Source organism: Simochromis diagramma, unplaced genomic scaffold, assembly GCF_900408965.1.
Source record: "Simochromis diagramma unplaced genomic scaffold, fSimDia1.1 OVJJ01000131.1, whole genome shotgun sequence".
In the NCBI taxonomy this organism is placed as follows: Eukaryota; Metazoa; Chordata; class Actinopteri; order Cichliformes; family Cichlidae; genus Simochromis; species Simochromis diagramma.
Genome location: NW_024387200.1, coordinates 3514094 through 3529514, shown reverse-complemented (window position 1 = coordinate 3529514; position 15421 = coordinate 3514094). Strand labels below are relative to the sequence as shown.

The window sequence follows — 15421 nt, the reverse complement described above, 5'->3', positions numbered from 1 at the left end:
GTATCTCAGCAGCACAGATTGTCTATCAGGGGATGAGCTCTTCCTGCTTCAGATGCATTATCTTTCTTCAGTGAAGTCAGTGAAAGTTAGTAGTCCGTTTATTATTATCCAGCAATACCAGCAAACCTAAAAACATCTGTCAGTGCACATAAAACCAAAAACATTTGCAGATTCTTTACATTATCCACTTTGTAAAGAGTTTTAAGCATGCTTTGCTTTTAGTACAGTGTCCAGAATATTTGAATATTTCCTGCATCATATCTATTCAAATGGATAAGTGACATTTGACTGCTGGCATGCAAGGTGTGTATGGGGTTACCGTGAAAGGTGTGGGTGTGATTTTTTTTTTTTTGATTTTTTTTTTTTTTCTCCCCCCCTTCATTGTGCAAAGGTGTTGTTGTCCTTAATCTGTCTTGAAAGAGTTTAGCCACAGTTAATTTAATTAACACAAACACTTATTTCATACTATATATGCTTTTGTAATGAGTCTTTTTCCACTACTCACAGGTTACTCATATCTTTACTAACAGTTTGCTCTTTTTACACAAGTTAAAAGATAAACATCATTGTGATGTTAAAAGATGATACCACAGTATCAGATAAACCACCGTGTGTTTTTTATGTAAATACAACAGGAGGCAGAGGTTAGTTGTCAGTAATTATTATTACTGATGAGCTTACTCTTTTCTACTGGTTGTTATTGATAACACTGTAGATATTTTGGTTACTAAATCTGAAAGAAGTTGGTTATTTTAGAATTATCCAAAAGCAGAGTTGGGTATAATCAAATTAATAATTTGGCCAAATCCCGCACCAGTGCAACAGTGTCAGACACTGCAATTTTAATCACAGTTTAATTGGCACTCCTGCACAGTGTAATCCTGCAACTCTTTGGTCATTGAATTGGCCACTAGTTTAACACAAAGGTCCCCATTCACTTCTTAACTGACAATACGTATAAATATGTTTATTTAAATAATATGGCTACAACTTGTGTTGATAAAAGCAGAGTGAAGCAGCACCAGTTTAAACATTTTCAAATATGAAATTCCACCATTGGTATAAATGAATAATTTGCACTGGTTACATTGTTTTGTTTTTTAATTTTATTTGAATCATTCTAAAGTATACCTGGAAATATAGAAGTTAGAGATAATTCTGGTCTTCGAAACAGAAATTGACATTAGGTAATCTTTGTCAATAACCAACACTAACTGATGCAGTTATCTCATATTCAGTAAATTTGTGGCCTTGTGTATGTTCAGTGTCGAGGTTAAAAATCAGCTTTGATTAACGTATTTTTAATGCGCTGCTTTTTTAGTGGCCTCTAAACACTTTATATATTCTCTGAGGAAGAAATGCATTCCTTACATGCAAACTTTTGAGGTAGGCCTTTCTAATACCTCTGAATGAAGCATGCTGTAAAATTTGTAATGTATTTGTTTGCTGAGAGGTCATTTGACTCTTACTCCATACACAAATCCTAAATTAGAAAGCCTGGGTTAACAGGTAAAGTCAATGACCTCTACTGCGATACTCGTTATCTAGGAAAGCAGTTTTAGGTTTTGGTGATCCAGCTAACACAAAAAATCCTGGCTATGGTGAATTTGATTTGTAGTACATCCCTTTGACACATATTTTAACAAGTAAACTTTAATTAAATGTACATAAATCAAACATAATGTGTGATAGCTCAAGTTGACGTGAGCAACTAAGGAGTAAGAGAGATGCACTGATGATTTTTTATTTTTTATTCATTTTTTGCATTTGAATGGCGGTCCCTGTTCTCAGTGTCTAACATAAAGTGTTATTGGTCAGTTTTCCAATCACTGCTGCAATCATATGCAAAAGCAACATACTTTTAAAATGACTCTCCGCTGGATCATTAAAAAAATAGAAATCCTGCTAAATAAACTGATCTCTGTGCTCCCTCAGAGTAGGGGGCATTAGCATTAAGAGGTTTGCTCTTGTGTTAATACCTTGTTGAAATGAATTTATTGTGTCTGGTATTTTTCTCACCTTCATTTTCATCCATCTGTTGGAAAAGCTCCCTAAACGCTCAGTTTAAATGCTTATCCAGCCTAGCTGTCCTCCCTTTCTCAAGCTTTCTACTTAGCAAAATGGTAAAGATGTTGGTGACTGGGTACTTGCCCTGTTGACCCATTTAGTTGTCTTGAGGCAAGTGTAATCCTTGTAAGATTTTCACAGATCACCTCATAATGAGGTTAAATGCCCTCTGCATTTATTCCACATCTGCACAGCTTGAGTCACCATGGCAGATCCGTGTGAATGAATGCAGAACCCTTGGTGATGAAATACGATGTATCACACTTTAACTAAGAGCACTTCACACAGGATAGGATGAACACCAACAGCCTCATTTGCTCTTAGACATCTCCCTACTTCCTACCCCTTTGTTACCATGGAAACCAGCAGTGGTGTTGAGCAGGCCTTTCCTCTGCAGGCTGGCTCCTAAGTGATGTACGTCTGCTTTTCCTCCCAGCAGTCTGATACAATAATCCAGGCAGGCCGGTATGTAAGCGGCCAGACACAAAGCCAAGTGAGGATGTCAGAAAATCCTGAACAGGACACCACTTATCTGTGACAGACTGTTGAAACCCCCACTGCCATATTGCTGACTTGACAAGGTGTTTCCATAGCAACCTGTGTTTTCCTACTTTGTGTGTCTGTTTAAATGAAGGGGATCCTACACCTACAGACACTTCCTCTGCACCTTGCCTGTCTCTTTTTTGGGAAACAGCTGGGGCTTGAAAAATCCTGTGAAGCTACCCTTTGTTGTAGACCAATTTATACTACAGTTTGTGCGCACACATGGTCAGTGTGTACACACAGAGCTTGGGGCACCAGCAGCCCCTGCTCCACATGGGGCTACATGCTGCATTGTTGAAGGCCGTGGTGTTATAGGAGAACAAAAGATTGAACATCTTACACTTTCATGTATCCTAAATATGCTATTTTGATGTTATTTAATGTCAAGTTTAAATATGTGTTGTTGTTTTCTGCTGACCACATTGGATGTTTTAAATTGAATTCAGTATGTATTTGTTCAGAATCAATGGGCTTTATTTATAGTGTAGTTAGGGTAAAGAATAATATTGGCTTCTTTTTGGGGGGGGGGGGGTTTCCTCTCTGCTCTTGTAGTATTATATCCTGCTAAGACTTTGAGCCATTTTAAATTTTGGAGAATTTAGTCAGGGTTTTCCTGCCCCACATGCAGAACAAAAATGAAAGGGCTGTCTTTCTTACCCTTTACACTGTTGTAAGTAATAAGTGTGGTTCAGCCAAGAGAGCTGCCTGATTTGGCAAATTAGAGCAAAAGTCTCACTCCATCGACAAATGTTTACGTTTTTTTACCCCTCGGCCTATTATGTTATGTTATGTTATGTTCATTGGTGTCCAAGGAAGCATTTGAACCACAAAAAACTAAAAGGGCTCCTAAAACTGTTGTAGGTACAGTGGTTGCCTCTGTCCCCAGACCTCGCTCTATGATTCTCTCAGTATTCAAAGATTCAGATGTTTGCAAATAATTCTCAACAAACCCTAAAAGCCCCCAAAATGGTATTTAGGTCAGCCCTACCCTTTAGTTGGCTTCTTTCATGAAAACGTTTTAGTCTGATTTTGAGACCAAGAGCTACCAGAGCTAAGCAGTTTTTAGATTCCCGTATGCACAATAGTCATCCCTACTTTGTTTTCTTAACTTTTCCATGTCTCAGACAATACCATGTTAGTTTGTTTGGAAATGTATTTTAGTGTTGTTTGTTTTCATGTAGGTCATGCAGTGGAGAAAGCTCTGAATAGCTCTCATTTGTTATGTTAACAAGCCTAATCTCTGTGCACTTCCATCACCAATTGGATTAAGCTAGCAGTGTGTTGCACAAAGCACTGCTTGAAACTTGTGTGTGTTGTTATATATGTGTTTTGTAATAGTTTTGTTATAGTTTCAGGTGCTGCCTGTGATGTTTTACATAAGTAACAATACTTAGTAGTGGACTTTTACAAAATAAAGATTCACTAGCCAAAGGGAATTTAAGATTCCCTGGTATTTGATTGGATCTAATTAGCACTCTGACCATCAAGGATCAATATTTTGACTTTTAGGCATCAGCTGTCGGCTCGCTGGGTGATGGGATGCCCCTGCTGGGCCTCTTGATTGCATTAGGAGTTGAAGAGCGGGTTTAACATTGGACACCTACTGTGCCGACTGAGAGACTTCAGCTTTGATTAAGCCATTGTGGTTATTTAAAGCTTCACACTTGTTTAAGAACCTCATGGCCGTACCACTGAAGCCACGGATAGCAACATTATTTAATAAGTCTATTCTGTGTATTCACAGATGTTAGTGGTTGTTAAATAGCAGGACGCTTAGTCATTACTAACTTTTAAAACAATATAGATGCTGCATGAATGGATGGAAGATGAGTTGTGGATTACTAAAGCATATATAGAAAAGCTCTGTTAAGGCTCCAAAAGAAATGTTTGAAGTGTGATAAACTATGTGACGTGAGAGAACCCTGGAGCGCTATGGCAATAAAGAAGGAGAAAGTCCAAGTGAAGAAACAGAATCAGTTGTGTCTAAAGAGGATCCCAGAAAAGGGACGGCTTTCTAAGGTGTTCCCACCAAAGTGATGACAGTTTAAAAAAAGCGAACAAGAAAGCAGCAACGCTCCAGCGGAAACAGTGGAAGTTCTGAATATCGTTTCCTCTCAGACACTCGCTGTGACTCAAGTAAGAAAAATAAATAAATAAAACAGTTTTGACATCAAAGTTGATACGAAGAAAGACTAACACACAAAAAGGAGACGGGTGGAAGACGAGAAGCGTCTCGGCCTGTTTCTCATCTCAGTTTGAGATGAGAAAATCCCTACCAAAAAACCCAAGAAAACCCCCCCAAACAATCCAATCCAGATTTTCCTGTGTCTGTGGGATGGTGCGACGAAATTAGCCAATGAATGATGACACCCAGCATTAATATGTAGTTTTTATGATAATTTAACATATGGTGTTATGAGACAAGGAACATTAAAATTAAAAAGGTTAATGGCTGCAACATTTAGTTTTTTTTCCTCTTTCCAAGCAGTTGCATATTTTATAGAAGTGAAATACTGAGTGTTTTGTGGCTTTTAGTGTCTTTGAAAACTGTAAATGATTACCAAAAAAAAATACCTCTTGTTCTGTTGCATCGGTGATGATTGTGCTAATTTAGAAAAGTGTATGTTAAAAGAACCCTGCTATAGGTGCTTAGGTTCCGTATAATCATCTACCTAACACTTTGTAATGTTTTATGTTTTGGGAACTTTAAAATTTCTGCCTGTTTGCATTGGAATCTGAAAAAAAATACAGCAGAATTGAACTGCCATGTGCTCTGCTCTTGACTTTCACTCAGAGTGCTCACATGCCCATGATCGATGCCCTGATGATGGCTTACACAGTGGAGATGATCAGCATAGAGAAAGTGGTGGCCTCTGTCAAGCGCTTCTCTACCTTCAGTGCCTCTAAGGAGCTGCCCTTTGACCTGGAGGATGCTATGGTTTTCTGGATCAACAAGGTATAGACACTCATGACCCAGATAAGACACACAGCAGGATATTATCATCATCATTATTATTAAACTCTTTCACAACAAATCTTGTTTAGGCTTTTTATCCTCTAAAATCCAGCTGGCTTTATTCCTGGGGCTCTGAATAAAGTGGTCCACTTATGTCATTGATGATTGGATATAGTCCAATAGACAGGAGTCTAGGTCTGTTACACGCACAGACTCAAGTTCATGTTGTAGTTGTCTTTTGAAAGAACATTGTCAGTCTATGGGAGATGGGGGATATAATCCTAAAATACTTTTTCCACATTAATCTGCCAGAATGCACATTTTGTTTTTATCATCTTGGAAATTTTAATCTAATTATTCTGATATTAACTGTGATATAAATCTCTTTATTCATGAGACTAAGAATATGTTCTTTAGTCTACTAGCGCAAATTGTGAATTTGTGAAAAGTGCACCGCATACCTGAAACTGAAACAAGTTGCTTTCAAAGTGAAATGTTTTGGTTATAGGCTGGGGTGCAGCTTTTATTTTGAAAGTGAATGTTTTGTTTCTGCCTTGCATCACACTTTTTCAAATTTCACTACAGATGTCATTCAAGCAAACTACAGGCAAGCATAGAACTCTATTTGCAATCAAAATATCCACAAGGAGGTTTTTGTTGCTACATCCTCTTTGTCAATGATTTCATCCACTGTCAGCCAGCAACTCGCGGGAACAATTTTCCAAACAGTAGCTTAATATGCAGTTTCCATTTGCATTCAGTGGTCGCCAGATAGTTGCTAACCGGTTCCTAGCCCTCTATTACCATTCAGTAGTGTGGTTTATTGACTCCATGCAAACATACTAATAATTGTTTTGTTATTCTTTTTTTTTTTCTTCTGCAGGTAAACATGAAGATGAGGGAGATTGCAGAAAGGGAGCACAAAGTCAAGCACCACCCACTGGAGTCCCCTAGCCATCAAAAGGTAAAGCCACTCAAAATAGGTTCCTTTATTAGAAATCTCCATGTCTTATCCAGGTGTGTCAAGCAATCACTTGTTTCAAAACAGCAACAGCATCCTTAGCGCTCACATGAATGTTTCTCCCTAATGGCGTTTTGATGTTGTTCTGACCTTCCTCTACTCTTATCTGTTTAAACTGGAAGCAGATCCAATCCTTTTGTCTCTGACCTCTGACGTGTTAATCTTTCTGCTCCTGTTCCTCATCTGTCCCTCCTTCCCCCTTCTCTTATCCCTGCAAACTGGATAGTCTCCCTCCAAATGGTATTGGAAGCTAGTCCCTGTAAGTTGGATGCCAGGCCCCATAACCCCATTTTCTTCCCCCTCTGCCCTTTGCACGCATAGTTCTGTGTTGACGTGTGCGCACACTCCTCCATGGCTCATTCAAGCTCATTACGTGCTACATGTAGCCAGCGTGTCAGCAGGGGGGAGAAGGCTGACAGCTAGTTTGTTTCTTTTTTTTCCCCCTTGTGGCAAATATGTCACTAAGGTGTAAGGTTATTCTAACCTTTGTTTCCAAACTTTTTTTTTTCCTCTAAGCTATGCAATGTGTGCTACCTCATTTCAAGCTCAAGTAGGCCATGTGGATTCTCTGTGCGCAGATGTGTGTGGTATTTGCTTGCCTAGTGAGAATACGAGAAAAATTCATGCCTACACCTCTCCTTTGCTTTGCAGACCCATTACTGGCCACATTCTCTCACTGATCTGCTTTGTCATTCTCCCTCCAGTTTCTCTCTTCCGCTCTCACGCACTGTTTTCCTATATGCCCACAATCTCCTGACAGTATCTCTGCTCTATGTGTATCAGCCTGATGTCATGCACGAGCTGGCCCACTGCATGCTGGGGCCAGAGGAACTCTCCGAAGCGGTACAGTGATCCCTCCTAGTCAGGAGACTCACTAACGTAGAACTTGTAGTAGTACAGCTTCTTGTTTGGTTGTTAGTTTCACCCGTGACTTGTGACAACAACTGCCCCAGCATAGTTTTGTGGAATACCCTCCATGAGCGAGATTAAAGTTCATTTTAAGCTGTTTTATGCTGATTACAATTTTTTTTTTTTTTTTTTTTTTTGGTTGTGTTGTGTTTTATTTACTCTAAGTAGTGCCTAGAATCTCTGGACTTGAATTTGGATTTAAACTATATATATTTCTGAGAATTCAAGCAATGTTGGATTTTCTGAATTCTAATGGAATATATTTTAAATTAATTAGGCAAAGCTATACAGTATAAAGTTGGCTGTTTTGGTGAAGGCTGTTAGTAGGGCTGTTCGATATAACGATATATATCGGATGACGATATAAAAACGTCTATCGTTTCATTCTAGTCAGCGTTTTGATGGTCACTGTAGTGGCTATATTAATTTCCTAAAGTTCTCTCTTTCTCTTATATTTAATATAACAACACTACGGACGGACAAGCGCCTGTTTTTATGCGTTGTCGTTAGCAACAACGACAGTAAAACCATTGCGTGTCTGCTTGTTTATTTTCCACATAAACCTTTCACAATAAAGCTCAAGATCCTGTTGAGACTTTTCAAAACAAACTGAATCACGTGAAATAGTATGCAGAATATTGACGGATGAGGAGCAAAAAAAGAACCATCAGCTGCTAAAAAATAGGAAGAAAACGGCGGCCGTTACAACTTATGTCTAAAAATATATAGTTTCACGCATCAGTTAAAACACTCGACTCCAGGTACACTACACCCAGCTGGAAACACTTCACGCAAGTCGAGCTGCCCAAGATTCACAGAATTTACAGAAAATGTTACATTTTTGTGATTTATATTGTTATTGGGACGATAGAATTCTTATATCGGGATATGAGATTTTGGTCATATCGCACAGCCCTAGCTGTTAGTATAACTAAATGTGGAACTATGCTTGAATTTATTACGTGTCATCTCCTTCTAAGTCGAAATTTAATATTATATCTGGAAAAGGTTATAGCTTCAGTTTTGCCCACTAAATTAAGCGGCATTTGCAGGACATGTGTACACACATGTGCACATAGGAGGATGATGATAATAATAATAATAATAATAATCACCTTCCAGTTTTAGTTTTCCCTGTTCTAGTTTGCAGAGTTGACCTCTTCCTAACATGGAGGTAAATGTAGCACTACAAGTTAGTACATTGTACTTGGGCCTTCTGTCAGGTGTGGATGTATGTGATTTCATTTTTAGCTTCTAAAATGGGTGTGCATTTGTCTGTTTCATTTAATTAACTTGTTGCTATTCAATTTCCTCAGTGAGTTCCTGAAATGATTACCAGCTTCAAAGAGTAGGCATTCAAATAAATGTGACTTGGGAGGCTGAATTTCTGTATTAATGATACACTTGTTTCACAAAAAGTGAGCCAGTGATTAAAGCTGTTGACATTTGGGTCAGCTGGTTCGTGTTACCTGGTTTCACTGGTTTTCACCGCTGGTGGTCTGCTTGTCATTAAAGTCAATGGAAAACTGATCTTTTACTCTGTGCTCTTCATGTCACTGCTCTTTAACACCTTCACCTTCATCTTCTCACAGTTAACCAGGTCTCAAGGATTCTCCCTCGATTGGGTGATCATGGTGCCTCTGGGGCTTTTGTCATTCGGAACCATCTTTAACAGACTTCACTAAACGTGCTGTTGATCAATTTAAATGAAGCCTTTAACTGGTGCTTTCATTACAAATGCCATTTTACTGTGAAACCACTGGGGAGAACCTTGATCTGATGCTTAAATTAGTTCTAACATTAACTGGAAGAAAAACTTACACATCAGATGTTACTGTGATGTGAAAGAGATTTGTATTTGTGATATTAGTCACTCCATGTAGGATGTTTTGTGACGTGCCACTTGACTGGTAGTTCCAGGGATGTGTGTTGTGGCTTTTCTTCTCATAAAACACTGATTCTCTCCCCCTGGTGGTTAGGTACGGTATCGTCGGGAACACGCTTCCGGTCGACAGCTGCCCTTCTTTCCATTGCTGGAAGACCTGATGAGGGATGTTTGTGATGGAGCTGCACTGCTCACTGTAGTCCATTACTACTGCTCCGATCTCATGAAGCTGGAAGGTATGATGCTCTTGCCTGTGTGTTTTCTTTCTCTGTCTCCCGAACACACACACACGTTCACTACCTACATCTCACAAATCACTCTCAAATAATATTTTTCTATAGGGGCCAATAGACTTGCTCTACTTACATGCTCAATTTAATAACTGTGTGATGCTATTTTTGTCACTTGCTCATACTTACTGTCACTGTCCAGTCAGTGAGACATTTATAGCCATCATGTCATCAAGTTGTCCTGATCTGACCTGCTCTCTGTGCACCTGATTAGATATTTGCCTGAAGGAAGTCCCTTCTATCGCTGATAGCCTGTACAACATCCAGCTCCTCAGAGAATTTGCCAATGAGTACCTGAATAAAAGTTTCTATCTGACAACAGAGGACATGCTCTATTCACCGCCTGTGCTCAAGGTACAAAAAACTGTCAGATATTTGTACTGCAGAGTGAATTTTAAGTATTATAACGTGCCATCTGCTCTTTGTGTAGCACAATGTGATGGTGTTCATCGCTGAGCTGTTTTGGTGGTTTGAGACAGTAAAGCCAGAGTTTGTCCAGCCCAGAGACCTCCAGGAGTTTAAAGATCGTAAGTATTACAGTAGATTAAGTGAAGATTATTAAACTATTAAAGCCTATTAGAGAAGGAAGCATGCATATGTGGTGAATTACATTGTAGTGTTTCGTGGTCTCCCATGGTTAGGGCTGTGCGATATGACCAAAATCTCATATCCCGATATAAGAATTCTATCGACCCAATAACGATATAAATCACAAAAATGTAACATTTTCTGTAAATTCTGTGAATCTCGGGCAGCTCGTCTTGCGGGAAGTGTTTCCAGCTGCGCGTCATGTAGCTGGAGTCGAGTGTTTTAACCGATGCATTAAACTATACATTTTTAGACATAAGTTGTAACGGCCGCCGTTTTCTTTGTGAGTATTTATTACACGGCGTGCTGCGGGGAAAAGCCTGTTCTAACGTTTGAGTCTAAGGTTTATTTTTTAGCACCTGACGGCTCTTTTTTAATTCTCATCCAGGACTACATAGAACGCGGAAGTGATTGTGCAAGTAGTCCATAATCTGCTCTTTCACATGATTCAGTTTATTTTGAAAAGTCTCAACAGGATCTTGAGCTTTATTGTGAAAGGTTTATGTGGAACATAAACAAGCGGACACGTGATGCTGTTACCGTCGTTGTTGCTAACCACAACGCATAAAAACAGGCGCTTGTCCGTCCTTAATGTGGTTATATAAAATATAAGAGAAAGAGAGAACTTTAGGAAATTAATATAGCCACTACAGTGACCATCAAAACGATGAAAAAATATTGCCGTAAACAGTTTATTTTGCGACACCACGAAACAAACGATAGCGTAAAATGAAACGATAGACGTTTCATCCGGTATATATCGTTATATCGAACAGCCCTACCCATGGTCACAAAAATTGTATGGTACGCTGGTGTATCTTGAAATAAAACCTCTGGTCCAACCCTAAAGAGTGCTCTGTGTCCTTAGAACTAAAGCTCAGTTGTTTTCCCAAGTACAGCTAGTTTAGTCATCCTCATCATTAATAGTCAGTTGTCAAGACTTTTGCCCTTGTTCTTTACTCAGCTCGAGCCATAGCTCATCCCAAGAGTGCCCGTCCATCAGTGCCCATCTCCAACGCCACCAAGCGAAGCTTCCTAGCTAGTCCTGGTATGGCCGACAACCAGAGCAGCCCTGAAGTCTGTAACAGGTACTTCCTGCACCCTGAAGACTCTGACCCCCTGTAAGTCTTTTCTCACTTTCCTTCTCATTCCACTTCATCATGATCCCGTCGTCTAAACAGTTACAATAGACCCACAAGGATGCGTAGATATGCAGGGATGGCTGTGTTTCGCTCTCATGTGTCCTTCACATCTAACCCTGTGTCTGATCACTTGTGTTAAGATGACCTTGTGCATGTTGTTGGACCTTGATTGTCTGTTATGTGGTAAAATACTGGGCTTTTGTAGTGAATATGCTGAAATATAATGAGATGTATCAGATTGGTTTAAAGTGGGTTTGGGTCCTATTGTCTGTACGATAAGATCCAAAACACACAAAACTAAGCTGTTCATAAATTTTCTGCCAACCTCTTGTCTCTTATTTTTGGTTGTAGTAAAGGGGGCCCAACTTTCAGTCCTTCACACCCACTTCTGCCCCTGCGACAGAGACAACAAAAGCAACAAGGAGACGATGCGGGTAAGATGAATCTTGATTTTATTTTTTTAAACGTACATGCATTACCTGTATAGTAGGGGTGGGGGAAAAAAATCGATACTGTGTAGTATCGTGATATTTTGTTTGCTAATAATGTATCGATACAGGGACAGCAGAAATCGATATTTTGTTACAAACAATTTTTTCGTGGACTGGAACATGCTCCGACTTCAGAGCATGTTGATCAGCTCCTTTTTCTGAGCAAGAATCCTGACATTCCTTCACTGTCCAAATGTGTTTAACTTTTTTTTTTTTGGCAGCAATAAACATGACAGTTTACTTATTTTAATTTAAGACATGTTTTATTTTACCGTAATTAAGTTTAAAACTTTTTTTATTTAATGTAAAATTATATTTTGTTTTAATTTACTTTCAAATTCTTCAGTTGCTGAATGGGCTGCATAGTTTTCATAAATTGCATAGTTCAGAATAGCTATAATTGTACCAGATGGTTGCATTCAGTTAAGTTGGACTAGACTGTAATACAAACCGTTCAGTTTGTCAACAATAAAACTGACTGAAATGAGAGAAAGACTGAGTGTGAGACTTTGATGTTAGATAAAATGAATATTGATAAAGTTTACCTTTATGTACAGAATTTGAATATCGCAAAATATTTTAAAAAATTGCAATAATATCGTATCGTGAGTTGTATGGTGATTCCCACCTCTACTGTATAGTAGGATTTAATAGTTCGGATTTAATTCGTGCTGACTAAAATCTGCACCTGTGTATTTCTGGGTAGGTTTGAGAAACCGCTCGAACTCCTTGACTCAGATGGACGGACAACAAGTCAGAGGCTCTGTAGTAGCATGGCCCGACAAGAGGCAGAGGTACTTGGAATAATTGCACTTTTAATCTAAAATAAAAGGCTTTCTTCATACAGCTAGTTGTGATTAACTTGTTTATGTAACCAGTGTAGGTCTTAACTGTGTAATTAAGGCAAAAAATGAATAAAATTTTAAATTCTGTAAGGACTAATTGTACTGTGCATATAGTACAGACTTTACAGCTGAGGTTATTCTCATGATCTCTTTCTGCAGACCAGTGTCCACAATGGGCCCTTATCTGTTGCACTCAGCCACCGACAGTGATGCAGACATAGCTTCTGGTGACAGCGTTAGTCTGGCTCGCTCAATTAGTAAGGACAGCCTGGCATCCAATGTCATCAATGTCACTCCCAAACACCAGACTTCTGTACACCAGCCATCACGTCCTCCAGTACGTAGAGTCAATGGCCACAGCCTTCTGACTAATGTCAATACGGAAGATGAGGAAGAAACTCTGGTGACCGTAGCCAAGAGCGATGGTCCTGCCATCTCCAAACGGGTTGAGGGGACACAATCAGCTGCTGTAATTGGATCCAAACCTTCCACTGACTCCAAATTGACACCAGATAGCTTTTACCTTGAACCACTAATGCCTGCCGTGCTCAAAACGGCTAAAGAGAAGTCTGTATGCCTAAACAAGGAGGAGGAGAGTGGTGAAGTGTCCCGGTCTGCAGGAAGGGGCTCTTTACGCAGAGAAAATGGATCTACATCTGCTGTTCGCAGGAAAGCTCCCTCCAATCTGAACCAAACATTTCCTCCTCCAGCTGAGGAAGGCTTGTCAGATGAGCCTGTTCAAAGTCAGGCAAGTCTCAGGCTAACTGTCAGCAGCAGTGTGGAACCTTCCTCCAGGGACCCAGCTGAGGGTTTCTACTTGCATTCAGATTCTGAAGAACTAAAGCCTGGCAATGGTCAGGACAGTGACCTAGGGGACCTGGATGAGGAGGAAGAGGATTTGGATGAAGCCGCAACCACTAAAGAAACACTCTGGCCCAGGAAAGCCTTCAACGAGGAGGAAGAAGAATCAGCCAAACTCCAAGAAGACATGAATGTGAAAGAGCATGAAGACAAAGATATTAATGGTGGCAGCGGTCGTTCCAGCCCCTGTCTCAGCACACACTCCCAGGCCAGCAGCATGGCCAGTGGCAGCGTGCGCATGACCTCTTTTGCTGAGCGTAAAGCTCAGCAGCAGCGCTTTGGCAGCAACCATGACCTGCGCTCCAGTGCCTCCAGTTCCCAGAGGACCACTCCAGATGGATCAGAGTGCAGTGGCCCCCTGGCTTCCTCATGGAGGATTAAGAGGGACCAGAGCCCCTCTTCCCCCTTGGGAGGATCCTCTCGTACAGGCAATGGCAGCGGCGGTGCAAATGTATTGGCTTCTGAACTGGTCCAGCTCAGAATGCAGCTGGAAGAGAAGCGGCGTGCCATTGAGCATCAGAAGAAGAAGATGGAAGTACTGTCAGCGAGACAGAGACAGAAGCTGGGAAAAGCAGCCTTTCTGCATATAGTAAAGAAAGGTGGAGGAAGGAGTGACACATTACCCAACCCGCTTAAAGCTGACATCTCTAAAGATGAGCTCAATGGGGAGAAAGGACCATCAAGTAAAGATGATATGTGTGTTGATACCATGAGAGGGGAGAAGGAAGTGGATGAGACCACCCCGTCTGGTGCCTTAGAAGCAGAAAAGAAAGGGAACAGTGGAAGCTTCTATCTGGATGAAGATTTGGACCTGAATGAGTGCAGTCGCTCTATCGAGCTGCTAAATGAAGCTATTGGCAGCATCCAGCAACAAATGATGCAGCTTTCACTGCAGCAGGAGATGTTGATGAAACAGAATGTACAGTCCCCACCTGGTGCAGCTCCACCTCCTGCTCACACCAGCGACAAAAACGGAGATTCCAAGACCGGAGCAGGCTTTCACTTTGTGGAGCATCTTTCTGGCACTAGCACCGCTCCAACCAGGAAACCCCCCAAACTAAGCTCTGGCCGGAGCGCCAGATCCAAACCATCAGAGCTAAAGATGGCCAAGGAGCAGAGCCGCCAGACCACCAGGACCCTCACACCCACCCAGAGTGGATCAGAGACATTGCCACACCCAAAGCATTCAGCTGGGGGCAGGTCCCCCAGGACTGAGCAGCCCGACAGTCCCAGAAACCCCACAGTAGTGGAGACAGTTGACAAGCCAGGATCTGGCCACGTTCGGAGTGCCACCTTCCGACTTCATGATGAAGCAAACATTCGCTTGCCGACCAGAGTGGACCTGACATCACTGGCTCCTCCAGAAGTGTCCTTTGATGAGTGCCTGTCCAGCAACACCAGAGAGTCTGAGCTCAACTCTTCAGACGGTTCAGGGAAAGAGAATATACCATCAGATGAGGCGCAACGCAACAAAACCCACCTCATTGAGGTTGATCTGTCAGAGCTGAAGGCACCTGAAGAAGAAGAAGAAGAAGAAGAAGAGGGGGGTGTTGAGGACAAAACAACAGAGAGAGATGATGGAGAGCAGAAGTCAGTCCTGGGCTTCTTCTTCAAGGTAAAAATAAATAACAGGCATCCTCAAGTGTCTATTAATTCCCTAATACACTCTTTCAATTATAAATGATTAACATAAATAGTTTTTCACATTGACACACATTTTATAATTTCATATTTTGCTGATTTAAAAAAAATATTTGAAATGCAAATTATATTTATTCGTATTTATACTTTGAATTTGTAATCTTTTGCTTGTTTTTGTTTGG

General features: G+C 40.6%; 1 protein-coding gene across 4 annotated transcripts in view; it reads left to right on the top strand.

The window, feature by feature from the left end:
- Positions 1-15421, top strand: part of camsap1b (calmodulin regulated spectrin-associated protein 1b) — a 29294-nt gene that overhangs the window by 8683 nt on the left and 5190 nt on the right. For 2 of the 4 annotated variants that reach the window (XM_040050410.1, XM_040050409.1), the window contains exons 4-13: positions 5405-5566; positions 6450-6530; positions 6814-6846; positions 9476-9617; positions 9886-10025; positions 10102-10198; positions 11224-11380; positions 11753-11835; positions 12599-12686; positions 12897-15213. In XM_040050410.1, the coding sequence (XP_039906344.1) occupies positions 5405-5566; positions 6450-6530; positions 6814-6846; positions 9476-9617; positions 9886-10025; positions 10102-10198; positions 11224-11380; positions 11753-11835; positions 12599-12686; positions 12897-15213 (3300 nt within the window). The remainder of the gene's footprint in view (positions 1-5404; positions 5567-6449; positions 6531-6813; positions 6847-9475; positions 9618-9885; positions 10026-10101; positions 10199-11223; positions 11381-11752; positions 11836-12598; positions 12687-12896; positions 15214-15421) is intronic. The other 2 variants (XM_040050412.1, XM_040050411.1) reach the window with 2 other exon arrangements.